The sequence below is a fragment of the Phocoena phocoena genome, chromosome 16 (assembly GCF_963924675.1).
Source record: "Phocoena phocoena chromosome 16, mPhoPho1.1, whole genome shotgun sequence".
NCBI lineage: Eukaryota > Metazoa > Chordata > Mammalia > Artiodactyla > Phocoenidae > Phocoena > Phocoena phocoena.
In genome coordinates this window covers 48304013-48329099 of record NC_089234.1, presented here as the reverse complement: position 1 = coordinate 48329099, position 25087 = coordinate 48304013, and the positions used below count along the sequence as shown (strand labels likewise).

General features: G+C 50.5%; 2 protein-coding genes across 2 annotated transcripts; both read left to right on the top strand.

The window, feature by feature from the left end:
- The first annotated feature begins 4084 nt into the window (after positions 1-4084).
- Positions 4085-6418, top strand: ADIRF (adipogenesis regulatory factor). The gene is made up of 3 exons (XM_065894750.1): positions 4085-4244; positions 5959-6021; positions 6226-6418. The coding sequence occupies exons 1-3, from the start codon at positions 4184-4186 to the stop codon at positions 6330-6332; spliced, it is 231 nt and encodes a 76-aa protein (XP_065750822.1). The 5' UTR covers positions 4085-4183; the 3' UTR covers positions 6333-6418.
- An 8673-nt stretch (positions 6419-15091) lies between these two features.
- Positions 15092-24966, top strand: FAM25A (family with sequence similarity 25 member A). The gene is made up of 3 exons (XM_065894982.1): positions 15092-15164; positions 23858-23920; positions 24833-24966. The coding sequence occupies exons 1-3, from the start codon at positions 15092-15094 to the stop codon at positions 24964-24966; spliced, it is 270 nt and encodes an 89-aa protein (XP_065751054.1).
- Positions 24967-25087: the final 121 nt, after the last annotated feature.

Below are 25087 nucleotides of genomic sequence, written 5' to 3'. Positions count from 1 at the left end.
GGGAGCGTGGAGTCTTACCCAGTAGACCACCAGGGAAGTCCCAGTAGGTGGCAGGTTTTTTTTTTTTTTTTTGCGGTACGCGGGCGTCTTACTGTTGTGCCCTCTCCGGTTGCGGAGCACAGGCTCCAGACGCGCAGGCTCAGTGGCCATGGCTCACGGGCCTAGCCGCCCTGCAGCATGTGGGATCTTCCTGGACCGGGGCACGAACCCGTGTCCCCTGCATCGGCAGGCGGACTCTCAACCACTGCGCCACGAGGGAAGCCCAGGTGGCAGTTTTAATAAGAGAACTTACGTATGAGGCTTGTCTTGGGCGGCCACAAGATGAATAGATCTCTGCCCCAGCCCACCAAAATCTTAAAAGTTAACAGAGGACTTAACTCGGGTCAGTCATATATTCAATCCAGAGGGTTTCAACAACACCTTACTCTGTCAAGGCTGTGTCCTTGAAATGGCCGCTGGTATGGGAATTGCAGGCAGGACATACATTCCAAGAACAGGGGAGGGGGTGAGGAGCCTCTGATTGCCCAGGTCCAGCTCGCAAGGCAACCAACAGTTATACCCTCTTGATGACCTCTTCCAACGTTGCTGTAACAGATTTTTCAATCATCTACCATGTATCAGGCAAGGTGCTTGACTCTGAGGAACCAAACTAGGTATGCTCTCTCCTCTCCAATTGCTCGGAATCTTGGAGGTGTCAGGGAGGAAGAAATTTTCCTTTACCTTTCTAGGTTCTTCTGGCTGGTTCAAAGAATCATACTGACATGAGACAGATTGACAGGAGAAAATCAAAATTTAGTAGTGTGTATACATGGGACAGACCCAGGAAAACTGAGTAACTTGTCAAAATGGCTGAAGCCTTCACCTTAAATACCATCTTCAGCTAAAGACAAAAGAGGATCTTGGGGCTAGAGATTTGGGGAGGAAGGCAATTGACATGGAGATGGAAAAGCAAATGTTCGGTAAATAAATGTTTGCTGGGCCATGCACAGACAATGGGACACAGAGAGGAATTTTAACAAATAGACTTTTCTCGGTTCCTCCCTGTCTACACACCTAGTTCATACTCTAGTTATTTATGGCGATAGCTCTATTCCTGTAAGGCCCTCTCTCTAAATTCAGCTAAGGGGAAAGATCAAAGTTTTCCCCTGAGTCTTTTGGGCCTTGATTGTTTTCACCTTGAAATAACTGGCTTGCCAAAATGACATTTTGGAGTGTCAAATTTTGTTCTCCTACAGAGGGAAGAGAGAGAATTTGAAAAGCAATCACTAAAGTCTGGTAAGTGTCATGTTAGGGAAGTACAGAATGCTGGGAGGCCCAATCTGGCATACTTCATCTAATCTGTGATAGTTAAGGAAGGCTTCCCAGAGGTTGTGATATATATATTTTTAATTAATTTATTTATTTTTAGCTGCGTTGGGTCTTTGCTCCTGTGTGCTGGCTTTCTTTAGTTGTGGCGACTGGGGGCTACTCTTCGTTGCGTTGTGCAGGCCTCTCATTGTGGTGGCTTCTCTTGTTGCAGAGCACGGGCTCTAGGGCGCGCAGGCTTCAGTAGTTGTGGCGCACAGGCTCTAGAGCGCAGGCTCAGTAGTTGTGGCGCACGGGCTTAGTTGCTCCGCATGGGGGATCTTCCTGGACCAGGGCTCGAACCTGTGTCCCCTGCATTGGGAGGCAGATTCTTAACAACTGGACCACCAGGGAAGCCCGTGGTTGTGATATTTTCCATGAAACTGGAAGGATGAGTAAGAATTAGCAAGATTAAGGGGGCCTTCCCTCTCCCCACCTTGAAGGACCCTCAGCGGAGTGTCAGGCATCCATCAGCCCATTTAATCCTCACCGCAACACTGGGGAGATTCTGGTATTGTGCCCCCCACTGTCAGGCTTGATGAGGCTCCTTGAGACCCTGAGGCGCAGAGAGATGAAGGAACTTGCCCTGGGGGTATGTGAACCCAAGAGGTCTGACTCCGGTGCCTGAGGCTTTACAGCCACTCAACTGTCCGTTTTGTCGCCTGCTTGGGCCCAAAAGCCCCTCCCAGAGAGGCTGCTGCCTCCCAGTCTCGCTCCTTGCCCACTGGGCCTGGTGCCAAAAAGCAACAGCAGCTCAGTGGTGAGCTAACTTGGAGCCGTGTAAAAGGCCTTCCTGGCTAAAGGGACTGGTGCTACTGGTGGTTTTTCAGGAGGGCTGGCAGGCCTCAGGAGGGCAGGCAGGCCTGGGGCAGGGTCTGGGCGGGGCTCGCCGGAGTCCAGGAGGTACCATCAGGCGGCTCTGCAGCGCCTTAGTGCTCGGGGCTGGACCAGGCTCAAGGCCGGGAGGGGCGGGGCGGGGCAGGGCGGGGCAGCTGCTTTGTTAGTCTGCGTTTGGTGTCCCATTCCCCCACCTGATCTCAGCGCCTGCCCCTTCCTCTTGCCCGGGAATCCTTCTCCCTTAATCAATTTCGTGTGTGTGTGTTTCCATATACCCCACACCAGGGGCTGACCCTCCAAGGCTTATCCACCCCTCCCCACGCATTACAGGCAGAGCTTGGGCCAGCCGAGTGGACCTGGGTAGGTGGGAGCTTCCCAGAGCTCCACAATAGGGGAGACCCCGACGGACGTGCAGAAACAGGCCCCAAGAGGATGAATCAGAGAGCAGCCTTAGAGAGGGTCGAGCCGCCGCACCCAGACGCAGAGTGGGTGGTCTCCAGACTCCGAAGGCGGGCTCTGGAGCGGAAGAGCGCTGGGCGGGTGGGGGTCCGAACTGCACCCTTGAGCGCCAGGATGTTGAGACTCTAACTTCCTGCCCAGAAAACAATGGGGCTGACGGGAAGGGAAAATGGGCTTACGCCCCACAACAGACCAACCAACACCTGGCCCTGCTGTATCCTCACCACATAAGGAATTACCTTGTATAGCAAACCACCCCCTCCCCTTGCAAGCCGCCTTCTGCTTTTACCCCAATAAAAATCCCCCTCATCCAGTAATGGACGCGACTTCTCTGGCCCCTTTCTCTCGGGCCAGTGAACCTCGCCCGGGAGCGCTCCCTAATAAAGCTCACTTGAAGCTTTCCTCTGTTTCGCGGTGCCGTTTGTTAAGGTCCGACCTTACAGTGCCTCGAGGGTCTTTTGCTTTTTCTGGGATCCCTGGCTGCCCTACTGACGCTCAGGTCACTAACTCCCCTCCCAGCGCCCCCGCTCGTCACCACGCCCCGCGCGCCGGTCCCAGGAGTGGTGACCTGAGAGGCCTGCGGCTTGGCCGCTCTCTTCCTCGCTGTTTGGCCTGGGGTGCTTCCTGCCCAAGTCGTTGGGCTTTGGTGACCGACAACGATTTCCTTGCCTTGGCTGGACACACACGGGCCGCCTTCTCCGTTACTCCCCCTCCACCTCAGGCTGCTTGGTCCCCAGCCAGGGTCGCACGCACGCAAGTGACTCACCCTCTCGGAAGGGATTTACTCGACCATCTCCCCACTGTGCTCCCTCCCTACCCCTGTCCCAGCAGCGGCTGGGCAGAGGGCCAGTCTGCAGTGTCTAGGCTGAGTGTGTGGGGACCGCCAGCTCGGCGTGGGTCAGGGCGCTAGGCTTTACAGCCCACCGACTCGGACTTGACATGTGAATTTGGGTGAGACCTAACTCGCCCTCTGTCCTCAATTGCTTCCTGTAAACTGCTAATAACACCCATTCCAAGAGTTGTGAAGGTTACACTAGAGGCTGTAAGCGTTAGGGCAGCGCCAGGCATAAATGCTTAATAAAAGGCAGCTGCTATTATTAATGACCACTCCAGCCTGGAGATCCTGACCTGGTGCTGACCCCGCGCTCACAGGTTGGGGAATCTTCAGGGTCAAAGAGGAAAAGTCCCGCTCACGCGGTAGAGGGAGATTGGTGCGCCCCCCTCTGCCCCCAGCCGCTCTCTGGACCCCTGATCCAGTCCCTCTGCAGCCCCGAGACCCGCTCCAGACCCTCGGCCTTCCTACTACGGCCCGCCGGAGGCCAGGTTGAGCTTTCGGGCCGGCGGGGACTGGAGCAGGGCCCGGTCACTCCCCTGAGCTCGAGTGCTGGGAACCGCCCCGCGCCCCCTCCAACCCCCCTCCTTGCAGGGCGGGTCGGCCCTGGGGCGCCTTAAAAACCGGAGCTGGCGCTCGGGTCGCCGCCACTTTGAGCAGGATCCAACGTCGCTACGGTTATCCTGAAGTACCTCGCAGACCCCAGCAGCCATGGCCAGCAAAGGCTTGCAGGACCTGACGCAGCAAGTGGAGGGGGCGGCCCAGGAAGCGGGTGAGGACAGCGCGCGACCTGGGGCACATAGTGGGACCCCCGGGTGGACGCGGGGGTGGGGCCGGGGGCAGAAGCCTGGGGACTGCGCAGCCGGAAAGTCGGCGGGCGGTTCTGGCTAGGAAGGGCCCTCTCTAGAGCTGCAGGGACCCGGAAGGACGCCCACCCGGACCAGCCCGGGAATGATGCCTTGAGGGAAGTGGGAGAACAGCAGTGCCTGAGGAGTGGGGCGGGGTGGTGGGGGGGTGGGGTGCTTTGGGCATTGCCAGAGCCAATCCGAGGCAGCTGCTAGGGCTGGGAGCGGCCCCACCCGGGCCCTCGGGAGAGTGACAGTCCAGGAGTAGAGCGCGCTCTGCCACCACGCCCGATCTCTGCCCGCCAGGTCCCAGAGGCGCACAGAAACAGGATGGGACGGGTGGCTTCAGACTCCCACCGCGCTTTGTTTTGAGCACTCCCCGCCCTCCTCCGAAATACTCATTTCCTCTTAAGTCCTCAGGCAGAGGACCTTCCCACCTTCATGCGGGCAGGGCAGGTCCCCAGTCTTAGTTTCTCCACCTCTGGCTCTTTCCCCCTCAGACCTGAGGTTATAAAGCTGGGGGCTGGGGGTGGACTGGGGAGTAGGGTACGTGAGGAGACTTCAGCCCCACCAGCGGCAGCTCTTCCAGTCCCAGCTCAGCCTCCCTTGGGACTCCAGCTCCCAGTCTGTCCTACACATACCCCAGTCAACAGAAAACACCTAAACCAACCCCCTCCTTCATCAGTGCCCCAAGGAAAGCCCACAGTTGCTCCCCTGAGGCTAAAATGGTACCAGGAAGCCTCTGTCTACACTACCCTTCCTTCTGGGCCTCACTTTCCCCATCTGTAAGCTGAGTGCAGAGTCTCCTTCCCTGTGGTCTTGACTGTGCTACGTCAGACAGAGACCTCAGGGACCTCTGTGAGCAGTAGACCCAGGGTCTGCCTGACCCCTGTACCCCCTGGTCCCCAGGGTCTGGGTAAAGCAGGCCCTTTCCTGTTCAACAGCAAGGATGAGTCAGATCTCTGAAGGCCAGAGCCACCTGTCTGCCTACCGAGCAGGTGGGGACCCACCTGAGCCCCTGCAAACCCTGTTCTTCACAGGCACGAACTCCGGTCTAGAGGAGATGGCCTGACTTTGGAAGTTTCACCTACGTTCCACACTTCGTTTCCTAATGCCTTACGCTGCCTTTTCACGGAGGCATTGGCAGTCATTGCTTGTGTGCCCTCTGGGGAGAAGCACAGGAGACAGGAGGTGGTGAGAGGGCCTTGCAAAGTAGAAGCCCCAGTGCTCTAAATGTGGGAATTCAAGCATCTGGGCCAAGCCTCCGGGGGAGAAGTTGTTAAAGGCGGCAGGGTTCTCCCTGGGCTGTGCCCAGCAGTAGCCACAGCCCAGATGCCAATTCCAGCCTGGCCCAGCCCTGCCTTCCTTCCTCACTTGGATATTTTTGCAGCAATCCTGGAGAGGCAAGGGAAGCAGGCCAGAGGGGAGGAGCCCAGAGTTACAAATAAACAAGAACAACCTGGAGTCATGGAAAGGGCTCATGCCCCTCATTGAGTGGCCTTGGTCAAAGAACTTTACCTCCGTGGCATCCATCCCTGGGCCTGTAGGACAGACCACTCTAGAGAACAGATAAGGTTGGCAATGGTGGGGCCCCTGTGGTTGGTGGTATCTCAACAGGTATCCCACATGTCTCTGTTCTAGTGACGGCGGCTGGAGCAGCAACTCAGCAAGTGGTGGATGAGACCACAGAAACAGGGCAGAAAGGTCTGGTGGGGCTGGTGGGCAGGAGGGTTGACAGCCCCAGCGTGGCCCTGCCCTCCACCCAGCCCTTGCCCAGACACACCCTCTCCTCTGCAGACCCTCTACCAGCATTTCTTCCTGGGGAGGGAGACCCAGGCCAGGCTAACCCTGCAGGGCTGTGGTTCCCCAGGGCCCCGCACTCAACTGCCCTATCCTTTCCTTTCCCAGCCATGGACCAGGTTGCCAAGTCTACCCAGGAAACCATCGACAAGACTGCTAACCAGGCCTCTGAGGCTTTCTCGGGTTTGGGGAAAATACTCCGCCTCCTGAAATGACAGAAGGGAGACATGGGTGACTCCCTTCCAGGCCCGGAGCTCTAGCAGGCTCTTGGCGGGCCACCTCATTAAAGCACATATGCCTACTCTGTGTCCACTTCATGCCTCCTCCCAAACTGGGCCCAGCCCTCCCTCACTTAGAGCAGAGGCTCAGGTATCCAGAAACTCAGCCCTGACGTCCAGAGTCCTGGCATTCCAAATTCGGAAACCCAGACGGATTGTCCAAGAACTCATTTCCCATGTCTTAACCGTGCGTCCAGACTCCCACTTATCCGAAGTTCAACCCCCCCCCCACCTAGATACGTGACCCTCTCCCGCTCTATTGCCCCTGCCCCCGATTCCAAAACCGCTCCCTCAGCTCCAGGAACCCGCCCCTTCCTAGGAGGGGGATACTCGGTGCCCATATCCTCGAGGAGCTCAGGTCTGGGCGCGGGGGCGAAGGGTTCCAACGGCAGGGGCCTCGGGAACTTCTCCCAGTGAGCTAAGCCGGGGGCGGGGGGCTGGAAGCATCGAGGCATCCCAGGGCCCGGCGCCCTCGAGGACTTCAGGGGGCAGGAATTCTCGGGGAAGAGAGGGGACGCAGGGACGGAGCTTTTGGCCATCATCACCCTACGCCGCCCGCCCGGTGCTTGCGCGACTGTCGCACCCGACGGTGAGTCGCGAGGCCGAACCGGGAGGGCGAGGACACGCCCCGAAGATCTGAGTCCCACCCAGTTGTGTTTGGCGTGGTCGCCAGGAGCTCCGCCCAAGACGCGCCTCCTTGGGAGGTGCCTGCGGCGCACGGGGCGGTGCACGTGGGCGCGGCGCACGTGGGCGTGAAGCGCTGGGACCCGGCTGTTTGCGTGCGCGCGCTAGGCCACTCCCTCGGGTATCCCTTCCTTTCCGGATGCGCCTGTACTTTCTGGCCCAGCGCAGAGGCCGACTTTTTTATCGGGCAGATTTCCCCAGAGGGTCTAGAGTTCGCGCAAACCTTATTCCCTCCGACCTCCCCAGCACGTGTCCACGTGTCCATGCACGCGATACCAACCCTGGGTAAGTCCTGCTGATGGGTGACTCACTGTTGCCACAGGATAAGGCCCAGCCCTGGCGCCAGGCGCTGGCTGCCCTCTTCATCCGAACCCCCGCCACACCTCGGCAGGTGACGGCCCGTTCCGTTTCCCCACCTCCACGCCTTTGCACACACTATTCCCTCTGTCCGTAATGATCTCGTTCTCTTGTGGATGAGTACATACGTAGTCATGCCGTTTCAACTCACTAATATTGGCTACACGGCACTTCTTAGTTCTGGGGAGACTGAGGGAAAAAACCGTCATCTTTCCTTCACACGCTGACTCGGGGCCGGCTTTCCCAGAGGCTTTCCAGACATGCCAGCAGGGGGCAGTGTCGTCGTGTCCACCCCTATCCCTCCCCTTCACACCCCACAGGTGACCTTTCCCTTCTCCAATCTGAGATCCCTCCCGAGGAAGCAACAGGTCTCCTCCCTAACCCTTAACATCTCTCACCCTCACCCCAGGGCCAGGCCCAGTTTCATGCTTGGTCCCTGTTGCTGACTGTCCCCCAAAGAAGGGCTCAGCTGCAAAATGGGCGAAGGCCTAAAGGGAAGGTCCTTGAAGAGCTATCTACCTGGGGTAATCTGGAGGTGCTTCCAGCATCTCCAGGAGCCCCTGCCCCCAGGAGAGGATGCCAGGGTTGGGAGAGACCACCTGGGGCCACAGCAGGAGGCAGGTGGGGCTGGACTGGCAGAGCCCTCACATTTTTCTGGAATGCATCCTTCCCCTGCCTGACTCAGGAGAAATTCCAATTGGCCCAACAATCCCTCTTCATCCTGTTCTCCTTGTGAGTGTCGGCCTTAGGGATGGATGTGTGAGCCAGCTCAGGCCAAGGAGAGGAGGAGTCAGGTCTAGGGCCAGGAGCCTTCTAGGAAAGGTTTTTCATACTCAAAAAGAAAAGAAAAAAAAAAAAAAACAAGGAAGAAACATTTTCTCCTATTCCACTGAACATTTTTGTGTCTAGAAATGATTCTTAGAACTCTGACAGCTGCTTCTAACCACAGGAGGAACAAGCCTAAGGAAAAGCCAACTTGCTGATGAGGGCAGAGCAGAAATATAGAAAGAACCTGGATCCCAAGTTACTTTATTCAGTCCCTGACTTAACCAGGCCTGCAGCTGCCAGGAGCTAGGTGAGAGGATCAGTTTCCTCATTGTTTGAGCCGCTGTGAAGTAGGTTTTCTGTTGCAAACAAAAGCTTCAATCCTGATGTTACCCCGATGCTAAGGTCCTGTATTTGCCGGTCTCACCCACCTCCCCAGCCTCCTCCCCCAGCACACCCTCCCTCTCTGCCTCAGCCACGTTAACCCTTGTTCATTTCCCTTCACATTGTGCTTCTGCTCATCTCTTTGCATGTGCCCTTTTTTTCTACCCGGGATAATGTCCATGCTCCGTCATTAACCACCCTTGTCCAAGTTGCTCCTGCTCTTTCATCCTTCAGATCTCAGCTTCCCTGATCCTCCCCCAACATACACAGAATGGGTCTGGCCACTGCCAATACGTTCTCACACCCCCTGTACTTCTTTTCCACGGTTATATACTAATGAGTTGCTCTCCTATGTGCTTCACTGTGATGGTTGTCCACGGGTTGCAGCCAAGTCCCTTCTACTGACTAGTGCACACCCAGAGCCTGGAGTGGGGCTCTGGCAACATCTGCCACGTGAATGCAGGGATGACGGTCCTTTGGTTCTCCTGCCAGAAAACAGAGTTGACACATTGTCAGGTTCACCATGGTGCCGTCTCCTACAATGCAGCCCCTTCTACAGACCCTACCGCCATGCAGCTGATGCTTCCATGCACCGTGCAAATGCGTTTCTGTGTGCCTCTATTCCCCCAACACTGAGCCCTGGTGCGCAGGGCCAGGTTGGACTTGTCTTTGGTCCTGTGTCTGGGAAAAGGTGGGCATGGTGCTGGGGAGCCATGGGAGCTTATAGGAGCCCAGGCCTGTCTCCGTGAGGTTCATGAAGCCAGCTGAGCCCAGATGGGCTGAGGAGAAGGCAGCTGTGGCCACTGCACCTGTTGGGTCTTGGTCAAATCTCCAAAGATTAATTCTTCCATTAGCAGTTCCTCAGATAGTTCCTAATTCTCCAAATCCCAGTTCCCCAATCAACCAAAGTCACTAACATCACATTTTGGTTCCACTGGACTTCTCAGCTCTGATTCCCATCAAATTACAGATGAGAAGGGGCAGAGTTTTCTGCTTTCCACCTTCTCTCCTTCTCTCCTATTTTTTTTTGTTATTGTTAGTTGTCTCATTTCTACTTTGTGAAAACACATAGCATTTGCTTCCCATTCCTCCACACCTTCACCTTTGTTCTGTCTTAGATCTGCAACTGAAAATATTAGAAGCGCTGTGCCACTCCTTCTGCTGACATGTTTTCTGTTATCTCTTGGTTGGTTGGAGTTAGCCCTCTGAAAGTTTCCTCAAGAATGAAATATTTTCAGATGAATTGAGAAGACGTCTGGGATCTGAGCTGAGAATTGTTATAGCTAGGCCCCTTGGGTTATTGCAATGTGACCATGAGGGTTCACAGTGTCCTATTTTTGTGTATGGCATTTTCTATTTTTTTAAAAAAAGGCTAACAAGTTAAAATAAAAATTTTTTTAAAAAAGAAGGGCTCATGTGAACCATATTCTGAGTTCTTAAATGTGTGGTAATGTTGGTCTGTAGCCTTTATACTGTATCCTCAACTGGGTTTGAAGTTTACTTCTCACACTTTTTTCCATGGGCATCATCTAGGCGTGGCTGCCCCACTTTTGCCACAGAAGGTTGAGCGGTCCCTAGAAGTCTGATTTCTAACTCACTGGAATTTCTAGTAAGTGACTTGATCTTTCTGACTGGCTGGCTTTCTTTATCTTTTTCAGCTTTTTTATTGAAATATAGTTGATTTACAATGTTGTGTTAGTTTTAGTTTTGTATATGATTCAATTACATATACAAAAGTGATTCAATTACATATACATATTTTTTCAGATTCTTTTCCATTTTAGGTTATTGCAAGATACTGAATATAGTTCCTTGTGCTATACACTAGGTCCTTGTTGTTTATCTATTTTATATATAGTAGAGTGTATTAATCCCAGACTCCTAATTTATCCCTCTCACCCCTTTATCTTTAAGGTACAATAATTTTTTTAGGGTTCGTCTCGGTGATGGTTGTTCTGGTTCAGTTTTCCCTAGTATGCTGTTTGCCCTTTCCATATTGATTCTAGATTTCTTTTATTTCAGGAACATTTCTTAATTGTATTTTTAAATATTTGCTCTGTTCCATTGCTTGTCTTTCTTCTTTGGGAATTCCAGTTGTGGGCACAAAGTTTTCTACCTTCCACATCTGCCATTGTCTCCCAAACACTGTGTATGTCTTTAATATGACTCCTTTTTTCTTTGCTTTTTTTCATTTCTGTTCCCATAGGTACCTACTGTGGCTCCTTCTAGTTTAGTCTTCATTTCTGCAATGGTTTGTTTTACCTTTTTTCTTCTATTCCAGAGTTATGTAAGTTCCTATTCTGCCTGCTCCTGTCGTCTGCCATCTCATCCCTGAATTCTGGTATTTCTGTTTTACAGTCTTCCTTCATAACTACTAATGCTTTATTAAGTGTCTCATTTTCTTTCTAAAATTCATGTTGGAGTTGAATTCATGTTAGGTAATAATTTTCATGTGCCTTCTTTGAGGCACACTTTTTTGTGGGATTTCTTTGTATGTGATGTCGTTTTGGTATTCTTTTTCATATTTAAAAAATAGTATGTTTTTACTGTTAGGTAGAAAAAAGTGAAGTCAAAACTGCATATCTCTGGAATGCTATCATTCCTGTAAAGAAAGAAGGAGGATGCAAGAAAATATGCAGGGCACATGTCTCTGCATATTTGTGGGAAGAAAATGCAGGAGGATAAACCAGAATCAGAGAGACCAGTTATCTACACGGGACAGGTGGGAAGGCAGTGGAAAGAAGGAGGGAATGGCAACAGGGTAGCAGAGATGAGGAGAGAGTGACGCTTAACTTCAGAAAAGTTAAATTTGATGTGTGAGTTGGTGATGGGCTTTTAAAAATTCTTCTTCCTGTGTTCTTGTTGCCCCATAGAGTTTCAGGAAGGAGAAATGGGCTGAATTAAGAATTAAGCTATAGCCACGTTGCTTCCAGACTTAGAAGTCTAGCAGGTTGAGCTGCTGTTCTCTGTTTACCGAGAATCCACATCCTGTCCTCCCTGCCCTCGCCCTGGTAACCTGCCTCTTGAACCGCGTCACCTGGGCTCCCTCACCCTCAGGACTCGGTTGCGTTCAGCCAATGGGGGATATTGATAGGAGATGGAGAAGAAGAGGAGAGGAATTTATTCCTCCTGCTTCCTTCTTGCTGGGTGTGGTTGGGCAGTGGCCCTCTTCCTCTGCTGACAGCTGCAGCTCCTGTCTGCTGACCCTCTCCTACAGCTGCAGCTCCCTTCGGGGTCTACAGCCCCTCCAGGCCCAGGGAGGAAACAACTCCCACTGCTCCTGGTCGCTGGGGGCCTCGCCATCCCTCTTTGGTTCCCTTAAGTCTGTCCACACCTTTGTGAACTGTCCCTTTCCTCAGGTATCCCTTTGATGTGCCCTCTGATTTTTTCCGGAACCCTGACTGACAACCATGGATGTATGAGTGCTGATCTGCTGTGGAAGTCTTCCTTTGGTGACTGACAGACCGAGTCTCCAGGAGTCTAGTCTCCCTGTGGCTGGGAGGGGTCTGTATGTGCAAGATACGTGGGCTGTATATACTGGGAGCTCAAGTCCATGAAGTAGAAGTAGGAGAAAGCATAGGCAGGATGACAGTCATAAAACTCTTGACATTCATGGCATTTGCAGTTCAAGTCACAGGAGAAGAAAAATCATGCCTCAGACATAAGACAGCCCTAAGTATTTAAGTACTCACAGGTTTTTTTTTTCAGAATTATTAATTGCTCAGTTGGCAAATTGCTGTTTGGAAAATTGCCTGTCCTGACTTGATGATGTAGTCAGCTGGTCCTTTGCCAGACTGGGTTGTTGAGCAGATTCTATTTGGAGAATTAGTTGACTCTTGTCAAGGCTCGATTCTCCCCGCCCCAAGTGCAGGACTTGACCTTCTGACTCAGGACAGGCTGACATGGGTGCTTGTGTTCAAGGCCTGCTCTGTTGGGGCCCAGCACGTACCAGGCTTCTTTCAAAGATGGGGTGGTTCCCACCTGAGTCATCTCAACCTCACCCAGGCAGGTAACACTGCTCACTGCAGGAGTCACCCAACCCCTCAGACCAGAATCCCGGTTAGGAGGGTCTTGGGCTGTCCTAGTTTCTTTGGATGGGAGCCACAGATGGGCTGGCCTGAGCTGAGAGGACAGGGAGCTGGTCAGAGCTAGAGTGGGAAGGCCTGTGGGACTAGATGTGGGCCAGAGCACCAGGGTCCGGGGCCCAAGTCCAGTCTTGGGCCGCTTGGCCTCTCCAGCTCTCTTGCCTTCCCCCTGTTGGGCATTTGGGATCTCTGCCTGAACCCAGCCTTGCCAGGAGATCTGGGGCCGTGGTGTGTTGTCACTGGAGTCTGGGTGCTCACACTGGGGCCAGGCATTAAGGAGGAGAGGGTCCCATGTGCAGGGGCGGTGGGGTGAAGGCAACAGCAGTCTGATAGGGAGGGAAGAAGTGCAGCCGGAGTCCTGCTGAGTGGCCGAGCCGTGACCAGGGCCTGTCGAGGAGCTGGTGAGCTCCTGAGGAGAGGGGGATGGTGGGGAGGGGTCGTGGGGTCTGGAAGCTATCCGAGACCTGGTGGGTGACACTGCCATCCTGACAGGGAGTCTGGCGCAAAGGACCCCTCTGGGGGTGGGGGACACACACATGTCAGAGGAAACAGGGAAGGGGCTCTGATGGGCCTAGGGAGCATCTCTGTGGGTCTCTCAGACCATTTCCCACCAGCCATGTCCCAGGAGTGCCCCCACCCTTGGCAGCATTGTCCTGATAGTGTGAGCAGAGCTCTCTGGTGTTTGGCTGTGGCAAGGGGAGGCCAGAGTCATCTGGACCTGCTTAAGCTCCAGGGCCCTCACTGTCACGGCCCCTTCTGAGTCCACAGGGTAGTGCATATATATTTATAAAACTTGCAAGAGAGAAGTAGTGTATTTTTTCTTACAGGGACTCTCCAGATTGTTTAAGACTTGATCTACTCCTGCCAGTGGCACGTGTGGGGCTGTGGCCTTGTGACCCAGAGTTCCTGCTGCCCACAGCATCCACAGCCCACCCCAGGTGGGCCGGCCACTGCCCAGGGCCTCCCGGTACCACTCAGGAATGTGGGAGGGCCTCAGCTCCATAAAGCCTGTGTCAGGTAAACACTAATTAGACACCACCACACCCTCCTGGACCCCTCTGAGGGATGAGGGAGCCTACATGGGGGGAGCAGCCTCAAACTCCTGCCCCAGGCCTGGACTTTTTGAGTAGGGCCTTGGGAGAGCCTTTCCTCCATGACTCCTGGCCAGTGGCGGCGGGTCCCATCTCCAGGCCCTCTCACTCCGAGGCAGGCTCATACCCCTGCCACTCTTTGCTCCACCCACTGGTTGGTCAGGACTCACTGCCAAGCAGCCCCGCCCTAGCACATCAGTGACGAGGGGGTGGGAACAGAAGTTTACCAAGAGTTTGCGCGCATAGTTCCAGCAGCTGTCAGTGACAAGGCAAGGCAGGCATGGATGCCCCCATTTTACAGATGAGGAAACTGAGGCTCAGGCTGGGCTAGTGACTAAGGGAAGCAGCATGTAGTATGTGACTTGAGGCATCTCTCTCCATCCTGAGTAACTAGGGAGGCAGCCTGGCTCCCTAAGCATGTGTGTGGTGCATCAGGGGCTAGTAGAGCTGCTTTCTGGGAACTCTTGCTACGGCCAGAAGCACCTCCCCAGATGGTAGTGGGGTCCTCCATCTACTCCCCTAGAACCGCCTGGGTGGGCACTGCTGACTTCATAGGGCTCCCCTGAGAGGCCAGGCCCCAAGGCGCAGGGCGGGCTGGGTTCCCTCACATGCTGGCTATCAGTGCTGGGTCACTCAGGTGCTCCCATGAGTGAGAACCAGGTGACTGCAAGCCAGGGATGACGAGGCTTCTGGTCAATATTGTGTCCTTCTCTGCCTTGGGCCAGGCATGGCCCTGACTCCTCCCACCCCCCAGCCTGTCCAGGGGAGGCTTCAAAGCCACTCTCCAGAACTGAGGCCCTTGGGAATGGGGAGGGCAGCGGCCCCCATTACACTTGTATTCCTGGCCTGAGGGGCCGCCCAGGTCCCCAGGCCCACAAAACCCTAAACCCTTGATTAGGTCACTCTGGAGACTGTGGGCAGCGGGCTGGAAGTCCTAGCCCTTGTCTAGGTACCATGCCTAGGATACGGGGAGCCGAGGGGGCTGGCAGGGCTGCAGTCCCCAAATGCCTCTCATTCCACAGGGCACTCGGGCTTCTTGCCTTGGGGTAGGGGCATGTCCCAGAGCTGATCTCTCTGTCCAGCCTCACCCTGCTCCCTGTCCCTGCCCCTCACAGGGTCCCAGGATATGGGGTGTATGGGTCTCATGCTGCCAAAGAGGCACTGCCCCAGCCACAACGCTGGGGTGGCTCCACCCAGCCTCTTCCTCCTGCCGTCTGTGCTGACTCACCAGCAGGGCCAGGGCTTGTGCCCCAGAGCCCAGCCAGGCATCTATAAAAGCAGACTGGTTCAGGCCCCAGCATCCTGCTTGATCACCACCTGTCACCGCACAATGTTGGGAGGCCTGGGGAAGCTTGCCGCCGGGGGTCTGGCCCACCGCACCGAGAAGGCCACCGAGGAAGTTGGTAAGGACCCCGAGGCTCCTTTCCACCTGCACCGTTCCTGCCACTGGGGGATCAGGACAGACTCGACTGGGCCTGTGCTGATCCCAGCAGGACTGGGGCAGGCCTTGACCCCATGGGGAGCTGAGGCTGATCAGCCGCATAGGGACAGGATGGAGGTGGGGGGCTATGGAAGCTGAGGAAGGTACCTCGGGGAGGAGACATGAGGGGTCCACTGCCCCAAGCAACCCTCCCAGTCAGACCTGCTCTGCCCCCTGGGCTTGATACATTCCTGGGGTCTGTGGCTGAGGCCCGGAGGGGGCAGCTCAGAGGAGGCCCCTCGTGGCGAGAGGGGAGCCAGGGTGCTGGGTGAGCAGCTGGTGGCTTAAATCCGTCACTCTGGAAAGCAGGGAGGGGCCCTTCAGTATTAAAACAAACTATTCCGAGTATCCTATACAAAAAAAGGAAGATAGAGTTTAATTTTTACCATAACTTTATCTTATTTTATTTTATTTTACATCTTTATTGGAGTACTATTGCTTTACAATGGTGTGTTAGTTTCTGCTTTATAACAAAGTGAATCAGTTATACATATACATATGTTCCCACATCTCTTCCCTCTTGCGTCTCTCTCCCTCCCACCCTGCCTATCCCACCCCTCTAGGTGGTCACAAAGCACCGAGCTGATCTCCCTGTGCTATGCGGCTGCTTCCCACTAAGCTATCTACCTTACGTTTGGTAGTGTATATATGTCCATGCCTCTCTCTCGCTTTGTCACAGCTTACCCTTCACCCTCCCCATATCCTCAAGTCCGTTCTCTAGTAGGTCTGTGTCTTTATTCCTGTCTTACCCCTAGGTTCTTCATGACATTTTTTCCCCTTAAATTCCATATATATGTGTTAGCATACGGTATTTGTCTTTCTCTTTCTGACTGACTTCACTCTGTATGACAGACTCCAAGGTCTATCCACCTCATTACAAATAGCTCAATTTCGTTTCTTTTTATGGCTGAGTAATATTCCATTGTATATATGTGCCACATCTTCTTTATCCATTCATCCGATGATAGACACTTAGGTTGTTTCTATCTCCGGGCTACTGTAAATAGAGCTGCAATGAACATTTTGGTACATGACCCTTTTTGAATTATGGTTTTCTCAGGGTATATGCCCAGTAGTGGGATTGCTGGGTCATATGGTAGTTTTATTTGTAGTTTTTTAAGGAACCTCCATACTGTTCTCCACAGTGGCTGTACCAATTCACATTCCCACCAGCAGTGCAAGAGTGTTCCCTTTTCTCCACACCCTCTCCAGCATTTATCATTTCTAGATTTTTTGATGATGGCCATTCTGACTGGTGTGAGATGATATCTCATTGTAGTTTTGATTTGCATTTCTCTAATGATTAATGATGTTGAGCATTCTTTCATGTGTTTGTTGGCAGTCTATATATCTTCTTTGGGGAAATGTCTATTTAGGCCTTCTGTCCATTTTTGGATGGGGTTGTTTGTTTTTGGAGCTGCATGAGCTGCTTGTAAAGTTTGGAGATTAATCCTTTGTCAGTTGCTTCATTTGCAAATATTTTCTCCCATTCTGAGGGTTCTCTTTTGGACTTGTTTATGGTTTCCTTTGCTGTGCAAAAGCTTTGAAGTTTCATTAGGTACCATTTGTTTATTTTTGTTTTTATTTCCATTTCTCTAGGAGGTGGGTCAAAAAGGATCTTGCTGTGATTTATGTCATAGAGTGTTCTGCCTATGTTTTCCTGTAAGAGTTTGATAGTTTCTGGCCTTACATTTAGGTCTTTAATCCATTTTGAGCTTATTTTTGTGTATGGTGTTAGGGAGTGATCTAATCTCATACTTTTATGAGATTTTTTTTTTTCTCCACTGTACATTCCTGCCTCCTTTATCAAAGATAAGGTGACCATATGTGCATGGGTTTATCTCTGGGCTTTCTATCCTGTTCCATTGATCTATCTTTCTGTTTTTGTGCCAGTACCATACTGTCTTGATTACTGTAGCTTTGTAGTATAGTCTGAAGTTAGGGAGCCTGATTCCTCCAGCTTCGTTTTTCGTTCTCAAAATTGCTTTGGCTATTCGGGGTCTTTTGTGTTTCCATACAAATTGTGAAATTTTTTGTTCTAGTTCTGTGAAAAATGCCAGTGGTAGTTTGATAGGGATTGCATTGAATCTGTAGATTGCTTTGGGTAGTAGTCATTTTCACAATGTTGATTTTTCCAATCCAAAAACATGGTATATCCCTCCATCTATTTGTATCATCTTTAATTTGTTTCATCAGTGTCTTATAATTTTCTGCATACAGGTCTTTTGTCTCCTTAGGTAGGTTTATTCCTAGATATTTTATTCTTTTTGTTGCAATGGTAAATGGGAGTGTTTTCTTGATTTCACTTTCAGATTTTTCATAATTAGTGTGTAGGAATGCCAGAGATTTCTGTGCATTAATTTTGTATCCTGCTACTTTACCAAGTTCATTGATTAGCTCTAGTAGTTTTCTGGTGGCATCTTTAGGATTCTCTCTATATAGTGTCATGTCATCTGCAAACAGTGACAGCTTTATTTCTTCTTTTCCGATTTGGATTCGTTTTATTTCCTTTTCTTCTCTGATTGCTGTGGCTAACACTTCCAAAACTATGTTGAATAAGAGTGGTGAGAGTGGGCAGCCTTGTCTTGTTCCTGATCTTAGTGGAAATGCTTTCAGTTTTTCACCATGGAGGACGATGTTGGCTGTGGGTTTGTCATATATGGCCTTTATTATGTTGAGGAAAGTTCCCTCTATGCCTACTTTCTGCAGGGTTTTTATCATAAATGGGTGTTGAATTTTGTCGAAAGCTTTCTCTGCATCTATTGAGATGACCATATGGTTTTTCTCTTTCAATTTGTTAATATGGTGTATCACATTGATTGATTTGCATATATTGAAGAATCCTTGCACTCCTGGAATAAACCCCACTTGATCATGGTGTATGATCCTTTTAATGTGCTGTTGGATTCTGTTAGCTAGTATTTTGTTGAGGATTTTTGCATTTATGTTCGTCAGTGATATTGGCCTGTAGTTTTCGTTCTTTGTGACATCTTTGTCTGGTTTTGGTATCAGGGTGATGGAGCCTCGTAGAATGAGTTTGGGAGTGTTCCTCCCTCTGCTATATTTTGGAGAGTTTGAGAAGGATAGGTGTTAGCTCTTCTCTAAATGTATGATAGAATTCGCCTGTGAAGCCATCTGGTCCTGGGCTTTTGTTTGTTGGAAGAATTTTAATCACAGTTTCAATTTCAGTGCTTGTGATTGGTCTGTTCATATTTTCTATTTCTTCCTGATTCAGTCTTGGCACATTGTGCATTTCTGAGAATTTGTCCATTTCTTCCAGGTTGTCCATTTAATTGGCCTAGAGTTGCTTGTAGTAATCTCTCATGATCTTTTGTATTTCTGCAGTGTCAGTTGTTACTTCTCCTTTTTCACTTTTAATTCTATTGAGTTGAGTCTTCTCCCTTTATTTCTTGATGAGTCTGGCTAATGGTTTATCAATTTTGTTTATCTTCTCAAAGAACCAGCTTTTAGTTTTAATGATCTTTGTTATTGTTTCCTTCATTTCTTTTTCATTTATTTCTGATCTGATCTTTATGATTTCTTTCCTTCTGCTGACTTTGGGGTTTTTTTGTTCTTCTTTCTGTATTTGCTTTAGGTGCAAGGTTAGGTTGTTTATTCGAGATGTTTCCTGTTTCTTAAGGTAGTATTGTATTGCTATAAACTTCCCTCTTAGAACTGCTTTTGCTGCATCCCATAGGTTTTGGGTTGTCATGTCTCCATTGTCATTGATTTCCAGGTATTTTTTGATTTCCTCTTTGATTTCTTCAGTGATCACTTCGTTATTAAGTTGTATATTGTTTAGCCTCCATGTGTTGGTATTTTTTATAGATCTTTTCCTGTAATTGATATCTAGTCTTATAGCGTTGTGGTTGGAAAAAATATTTGTTACAATTTCAATTTTTTTTAATTTACCAAGGCTTGATTTGTGACCCAAGATATGATCTATCCTGGAGAATGTTCCATGAGCACTTGAGAAAAATGTGTATTCTGTTGTTTTTGGATGGAATGTCCTATAAATATCAATTAAGGCCATCTTGTTTAATGTATCATTTAAAGCTTGTGTTTGTTTATTTTCATTTTGGATTATCTGTCCATTGGTGAAAGTGGGGTGTTAAAGTCCCCTACTATGAATGTGTTACTGTCGATTTCCCCTTTTATGGCTGTCAGTATTTGCCTTATGTATTGAGGTGCTCCTACGTTGGGTGCATAAATATTTACAATTGTTATATCTTCTTCTTGGATCGATCGCTTGATCATTATGTAGTGTCCTGCTTTGTCTCTTGTAATAGTCTTTATTTTAAAGTCTATTTTGTCTGATATGAGAATTGCTACTCCAGCTTTCTTTTGGTTTCCATTTGCATGGAATGTTTTTTTCCATCCCCTTACTTTCAGTCTGTATGTGTCTCTAGGTCTGAAGTGGGTCTCTTGTATACAGCATATATATGGGTCTTGTTTTTGTATCCATTCAGCCAGTCTGTGTCTCTTGGTGGGAGCATTTAATCCATTTACATTTAAGGTAATTATCGATATTTATGTTCCTATTCCCATTTTCTTGTTTTTGGTTTGTTATTGTAGGTCTTTTCCTTCTCTTGTGTTTCTTGCCTAGAGAAGATCCTTTAGCATTTGTTGTAAAGCTGGTTTGGTGATGCTGAACTCTCTCAGCTTTTGCTTGTCTGTAAAGGTTTTAATTTCTCCATCAAATCTGAATGAGATCCTTGCTGGGTAGAGTAATCTTGGTTGCAGGTTTTTCTCCTTCATCACTTTCAGTATGTCCTGCCACTCCCTTCTGGCTTGCAGACTCTCTGCTGAAAGATCAGCTGTTAACCTTATGGGGATTCCCTTGTGTGTTATTTGTTCTTTTTCCCTTGCTGCTTTTAATATGTTTTCTTTGTATTTAATTTTTGACAGTTTGATTAATATGTGTCTTGGCGTGTTTCTCCTTGGATTTATCCTGTATGGGACTCTCTGTGCTTCCTGGACTTGATTAACTCTTTGCTTTCCCATATTAGGGAAGTTTTCAACTATAATGTCTTCAAATATTTTCTCAGTCCCTTTCTTTTTCTCTTCTTCTTCTGGAACCCCTATAATTCGAATGTTGGTACATTTAATGTTGTCCCAGATGTCTCTGAGACTGTCCTTAGTTCTTTTCATTCTTTTTTCTTTATTCTGTTCTGCAGTAGTTATTTCCACTATTTTATCTTCCAGGTCACTTATCTGTTCTTCTGCCTCAGTTATTCTGCTATTGATCCCATCTAGAGTGTTTTTAATTTTATTTATTGTGTTGTTCATCATTGCTTGTTTCCTCTTTGTTCTTCTAGGTCCTTGTTAAATGTTTCTTGCATTTTGTCTATTCTATTTCCAAGATTTTGGATCATCTTTACTTTCATTATTCTCAATTCTTTTTCAGGTAGACTGCCTATTTCCTCTTCATTTGTTAGGTCTGGTGGGTTTTTATCTTGCTCCTTCATCTGCTGTGTGTTTTTCTGTCTTCTCATTTTGCTTATCTTACTGTGTTTGGGGTCTCCTTTTTGCAGGGTGCAGGTTCGTAGTTCCCGTTGTTTTTGGTGTCTGTACCCAGTGGCTAAAGTTGGTTCAGTGGGTTGTGTAGACTTCCTGGTGGAGGGGACTAGTGCCTGTGTTCTGGTGGATGAGGTTGGATCTTGTCTTTCTGATGGGCGGGTCCACGTCTGGTGGTGTATTTTGGTGTGTCTGTGGACTTATTATGATTTTAGGCAGCCTCTCTGCTTATGAGTGGGGTTGTGTTCCTGTCTTGCTAGTTGTTTGGCATAGGGTGTCCAGCACTGTAGCTTGCTGGTCGTTGAGTGAAGCTGGGTGCTGGTGTTGAGATGGAGATGTCTGGGAGATTTTCTCCATTTGGTATTATGTGGAGCTGGGAGGTCTCTTGTGGACCAGTGTCCTGAGGTTGGCTCTCCTACCTCAGAGGCACAGCACTGACTCCTGGCTGCAGCACCAAGAGCCTTTCATCCACACGGCTCAGAATAAAAGGGAGAAAAAGAAGAAAGGAAGGAAGGAGGGAAGGGAGGTAGGGAGGGAAAGGAAAGAAAGGAAGGAAGGAAGAAAAAACAAAAGAAGGTAATATAAAATAAAGTTATTACAATAAATAATTATTAAGAAAAAAAAACGGACGCATGGAACCCTAGGACAAATGGTGAAAGCAAAGCTATACAGACAAAATCTCACACAGAGGCATACACATACACACTCACAAAAAGAGGAAAAGGGGAAAAAATAATAAATCTTGCTCTCAAAGTCCACCTCCTCAATTTGGGATGATTCGTTGTCTATTCATGTATTCCACAGATGCAGGGTACATGAAGTTGATTGTGGAGCTTTAATCCGCTGCTTCTGAGGCTGCTGGGAGAGATTTCCCTTTCTCTTCTTTGTTTTGACAGCTCCCGGGGCTCAGCTTTGGATTTGGCCCCGCCTCTGCGTGTAGGTCGCTGGAGGGCGTCTGTTCTTCGCTCAGACAGGACGGGGTTAAAGGAGCCGCTGATTTGGGGGTTCTGGCTCACTCAGGCCAGGGGGAGGGAGGGGTGCGGATGCGGGGTGAGTCTGCGACGGCAGAGGCCAGCGGGAGATTGCACCAGCCTGAGGCGCACCATGCGCTCTCCCGGGGAAGTTGTCCCTGGATCCCGGGACCCTGGCAGTGGCGGGCTGCACAGGATCCCCGGAAGGGGGGTGTGGATAGTGACCTGTGCTCGCACACAGGCTTCTTGATGGCGGCAGCAGCAGCCTTAGCATCTCATGCCCGTCTCCGTGGTCCGTGCTGTTTAGCCGCGGCTCACGCCCGTCTCTGGAGCTCCTTTAAGCAGCGCTCTTAATCCCCTCTCCTCGCGCCCCAGGAAACAAAGAGGGAAGAAAAAGTCTCTTGCCTCTTAGGCAGCTCCAGACTTTTCCCCGGACTCCCTCCCGGCTAGCCGTGGCGCACTAACCCCCTTCAGGCTGTGTTCACGCTGCCAACCCCAGCCCTCTCCCTGCGTTCTGACCGAAGCCCGAGCCTCAGCTCGCAGCTCCGCCCGCCCCGGCGGGTGAGCAGACAAGCCTCTCGAGCTGGTGAGTGCCGGTCGGCACCGATCCTCTGTGCGGGAATCTCTCCGCCTTGTCCTCCGCACCCCTGTTGCTGCGCTGTCTTCCGCGGCCCCGAAGCTTCTCCCCGCCGCCCGCAGTCTCCTCCCGCGAAGGGGCTTCCTAACTAGTGTGGAAACTTTTCCTCCTTCACACTTCCCTCCCACTGGTGCAGGTCGAGTCCCTATTCTTTTGTCTCTGTTTATTCTTTTTTCTTTTGCCCTACCCAGGTACGTGGGGACTTTCTTGCCTTTTGGGAGGTCTGAGGTCTTCTGCCAGCGTTCAGTAGGTGTTCTGTAGGAGTTGTTCCACGTGTAGATGTATTTCTGGTGTATCTTTGGGGAGGAAGGTGATCTCTGCGTCTTACTCTTCCACCATCTTCCCGATTCCCCCTACCATAACTTTAAAGTTTCAAAGATTTCTTGAATAAGAAACCACCGAGTCTGATTCTGTTCAAAGTCAGCCCCCAGGGTTTACACAAAGGACATTTTCAGTTTCTTCAAAGTCCCCAAGGGCTTTCCTGGTGGCACAGTGGTTAAGAATCCGCCTGCCAGTTCAGGGGACAAGGGTTCGAGCCCTGGTCCGGGAAGGTCCCACATGCCGGGGAACAACTAAGCCCGTGTGTCACAGCTACCGAGCCTGTGCTCCAGAGCCCGCGAGCTACAACTACTGAAGCCCGCGTGCTTAGTGTCCGTGCTCCGCAACAAGAGAAGCCACCGCAACGAAGACCCAATGCAGCCACAAAAAACCCAGAAATCCTTTTTTGTACGTCAGTCGCTGGATGCAGGGAGGCTGATCCAGGCCCCACCTGTTGGACGTTTTGTGAAAAACAGCTTGTGCCGGAGTTTGCTGTTCTCTTTCTAAAGGGCTGCAAACCTGTGTTTCATTTGAACTTTGCAGCTGCTGTTGAGCACCCCCTTTCTTTTCACCAACTCTCTGAGTGCTGTGTCACTCCCAGTCTGCACACGAGGGACCCAAGTGGTGGAGGTGATTCTAGGAGGTAGAAGCTGAGCCAGGTTTTCTGACCGTGGCGTCTTCCAGGGCTAGCCCGTTACCAACCTGGGAGGGCAGAGAGTTTCGTGGTGCTGGAGGAGTTGCTCTGGGGAGCTTGGTACTGCCGGAGGGAGCTTTGACATTCAGCCTCCCACTGCAGCGCAGCCTCCGTCCGGCCACAGGCAGGACCGCAGGTCGCTTGAGAGGCCTGGTGACCTGGGAAACACGCCTGGCCTTGGCTCCAGGTCCCCAGCCAGCAGCAGGGCCTGCTCGTTGGCATTCCAGGCCTCGCTGGCCAAGGGGCATGGAGAGCCCTGCGCCTTTACCTAGCTTACTCAGCTTATCTCCTGCCAGTCGGGCCCCTCTCCAGTCTCTGAAGGAAGCCAGCTGGGGGCCCTTCTTGGGAGCAGCTTGTCCTGTCCTGGTGGGGGCAGCATCCCCGAGCCCCTTGCAGGGTATCCAGGGTTGTCTGGGCCCTGCTGTGAGGACAGGCAGCTTATACTGTGCTCTCACTCTGGGCTTGTCTCATTGTTTCAGTTGACTTCGTGGAGGGAGTGGTGAAGGAGGCGGTGGAGCCTGCCAAGGAGGCTGGAAAGAATGGTACGGCCAGGGTCGGGGCGGGGAAGGAGGGAAGCTGGGTGCTGGCAGCAGCCTGATCCTTGCCTAACCAGATCACACCTTGACCCCAGTGTGGCATCCTTTCAGTTGGTGTATAATTATCTGTGCTCATTTGAGGTCACAGGCCGTACTTTGCTAAAGCAAGTTCCATCTAGATAGTCATCTCTGTGGAATGTTAAGAGGATGACATCACAAAAGACCAGGTGCAGGCGTGCTGGAACAAAACATCTGAGACATAAAATCATATATTTACATAAATGTTTATATGTTTGTGCTGTGAGTATCACAATGTAAAAAAGCACGTGTATATCTCACTCCTTACAACAAAATAGATTCCGGATGGATTAGGACTTAAATACAAATACATGAAATTATTAAATTGTGAGAAGAGAACATAGATTTTGGCATAATCTCAGAGGAGGGAGGGTCTTTTTAAAGATGACAGAAAATCCAACAGCTATAAAGGAAATACTAGGTAAACTGGACAATATAAAACTTCAAAATTTTCCATAGTGGAAAAAAAACTGTAAGCCAAACCAAAAGAAAAACCACAAACTGGGCAAAAATATTTGTAGTAGAAATGATAGCCCAATATAAAAATGACCAAAAGATGCAAACAGGCAGTTCACAGAAAAATGAAGCCCGAGTAGGCAGTACACCCACAAGCAGATGCTCTGTCTCACTAATAGTTGGAGAAATGCAAGCTCTTTGGAGAAATAAAAGCAAATTTGAATGCATTCCTCCAGGAGCTGTGCTGCCCTCTGCCCCACAGACTCCTCCAGGGCATGACTCGGTAAGACTGCCCCATCCCACAGGCCACTCCAGGTGACTCCAACCCAGCGAGTGACTTGAATTGTTTACTTTGCTCACCTGGATATCATTTCTTCCTGACAGCCGTTGCTGGAGCTTTAAAGAAGACCCAAGAGACAAGGGACAAAGTGGTAAAGGAAGTCACTGAGACGGTGACCAACACAGTCACAAATGCTGTCACGCACGCAGCAGAAGGCCTGGGCAAACTGGGACAGTGAGCATGCCTGCCACCAGCAGGCTCTTCCTGAATCGCAATAAAAAGCTGTGAAATGTGTACACTGAGTCCTGGGTTTGTTCCTGTTTGGGTGGAAACACTGTGTTATGTCCTGAGTGTCGCAC

Bases quoted from the DNA above. Each gene is read 5' to 3' on its own strand.
- ADIRF (XM_065894750.1), top strand. From the start codon at position 4,184: ATGGCCAGCAAAGGCTTGCAGGACCTGACGCAGCAAGTGGAGGGGGCG. The intron at 4,245-5,958 runs GTGAGGACAGCG...TCTCTGTTCTAG, and splicing joins GGGGGCGGCCCAGGAAGCGG to TGACGGCGGCTGGAGCAGCA. The intron at 6,022-6,225 runs GTCTGGTGGGGC...TTCCTTTCCCAG, and splicing joins CACAGAAACAGGGCAGAAAG to CCATGGACCAGGTTGCCAAG.
- FAM25A (XM_065894982.1), top strand. From the start codon at position 15,092: ATGTTGGGAGGCCTGGGGAAGCTTGCCGCCGGGGGTCTGGCCCACCGC. The intron at 15,165-23,857 runs GTAAGGACCCCG...TCATTGTTTCAG, and splicing joins GAAGGCCACCGAGGAAGTTG to TTGACTTCGTGGAGGGAGTG. The intron at 23,921-24,832 runs GTACGGCCAGGG...TCTTCCTGACAG, and splicing joins CAAGGAGGCTGGAAAGAATG to CCGTTGCTGGAGCTTTAAAG.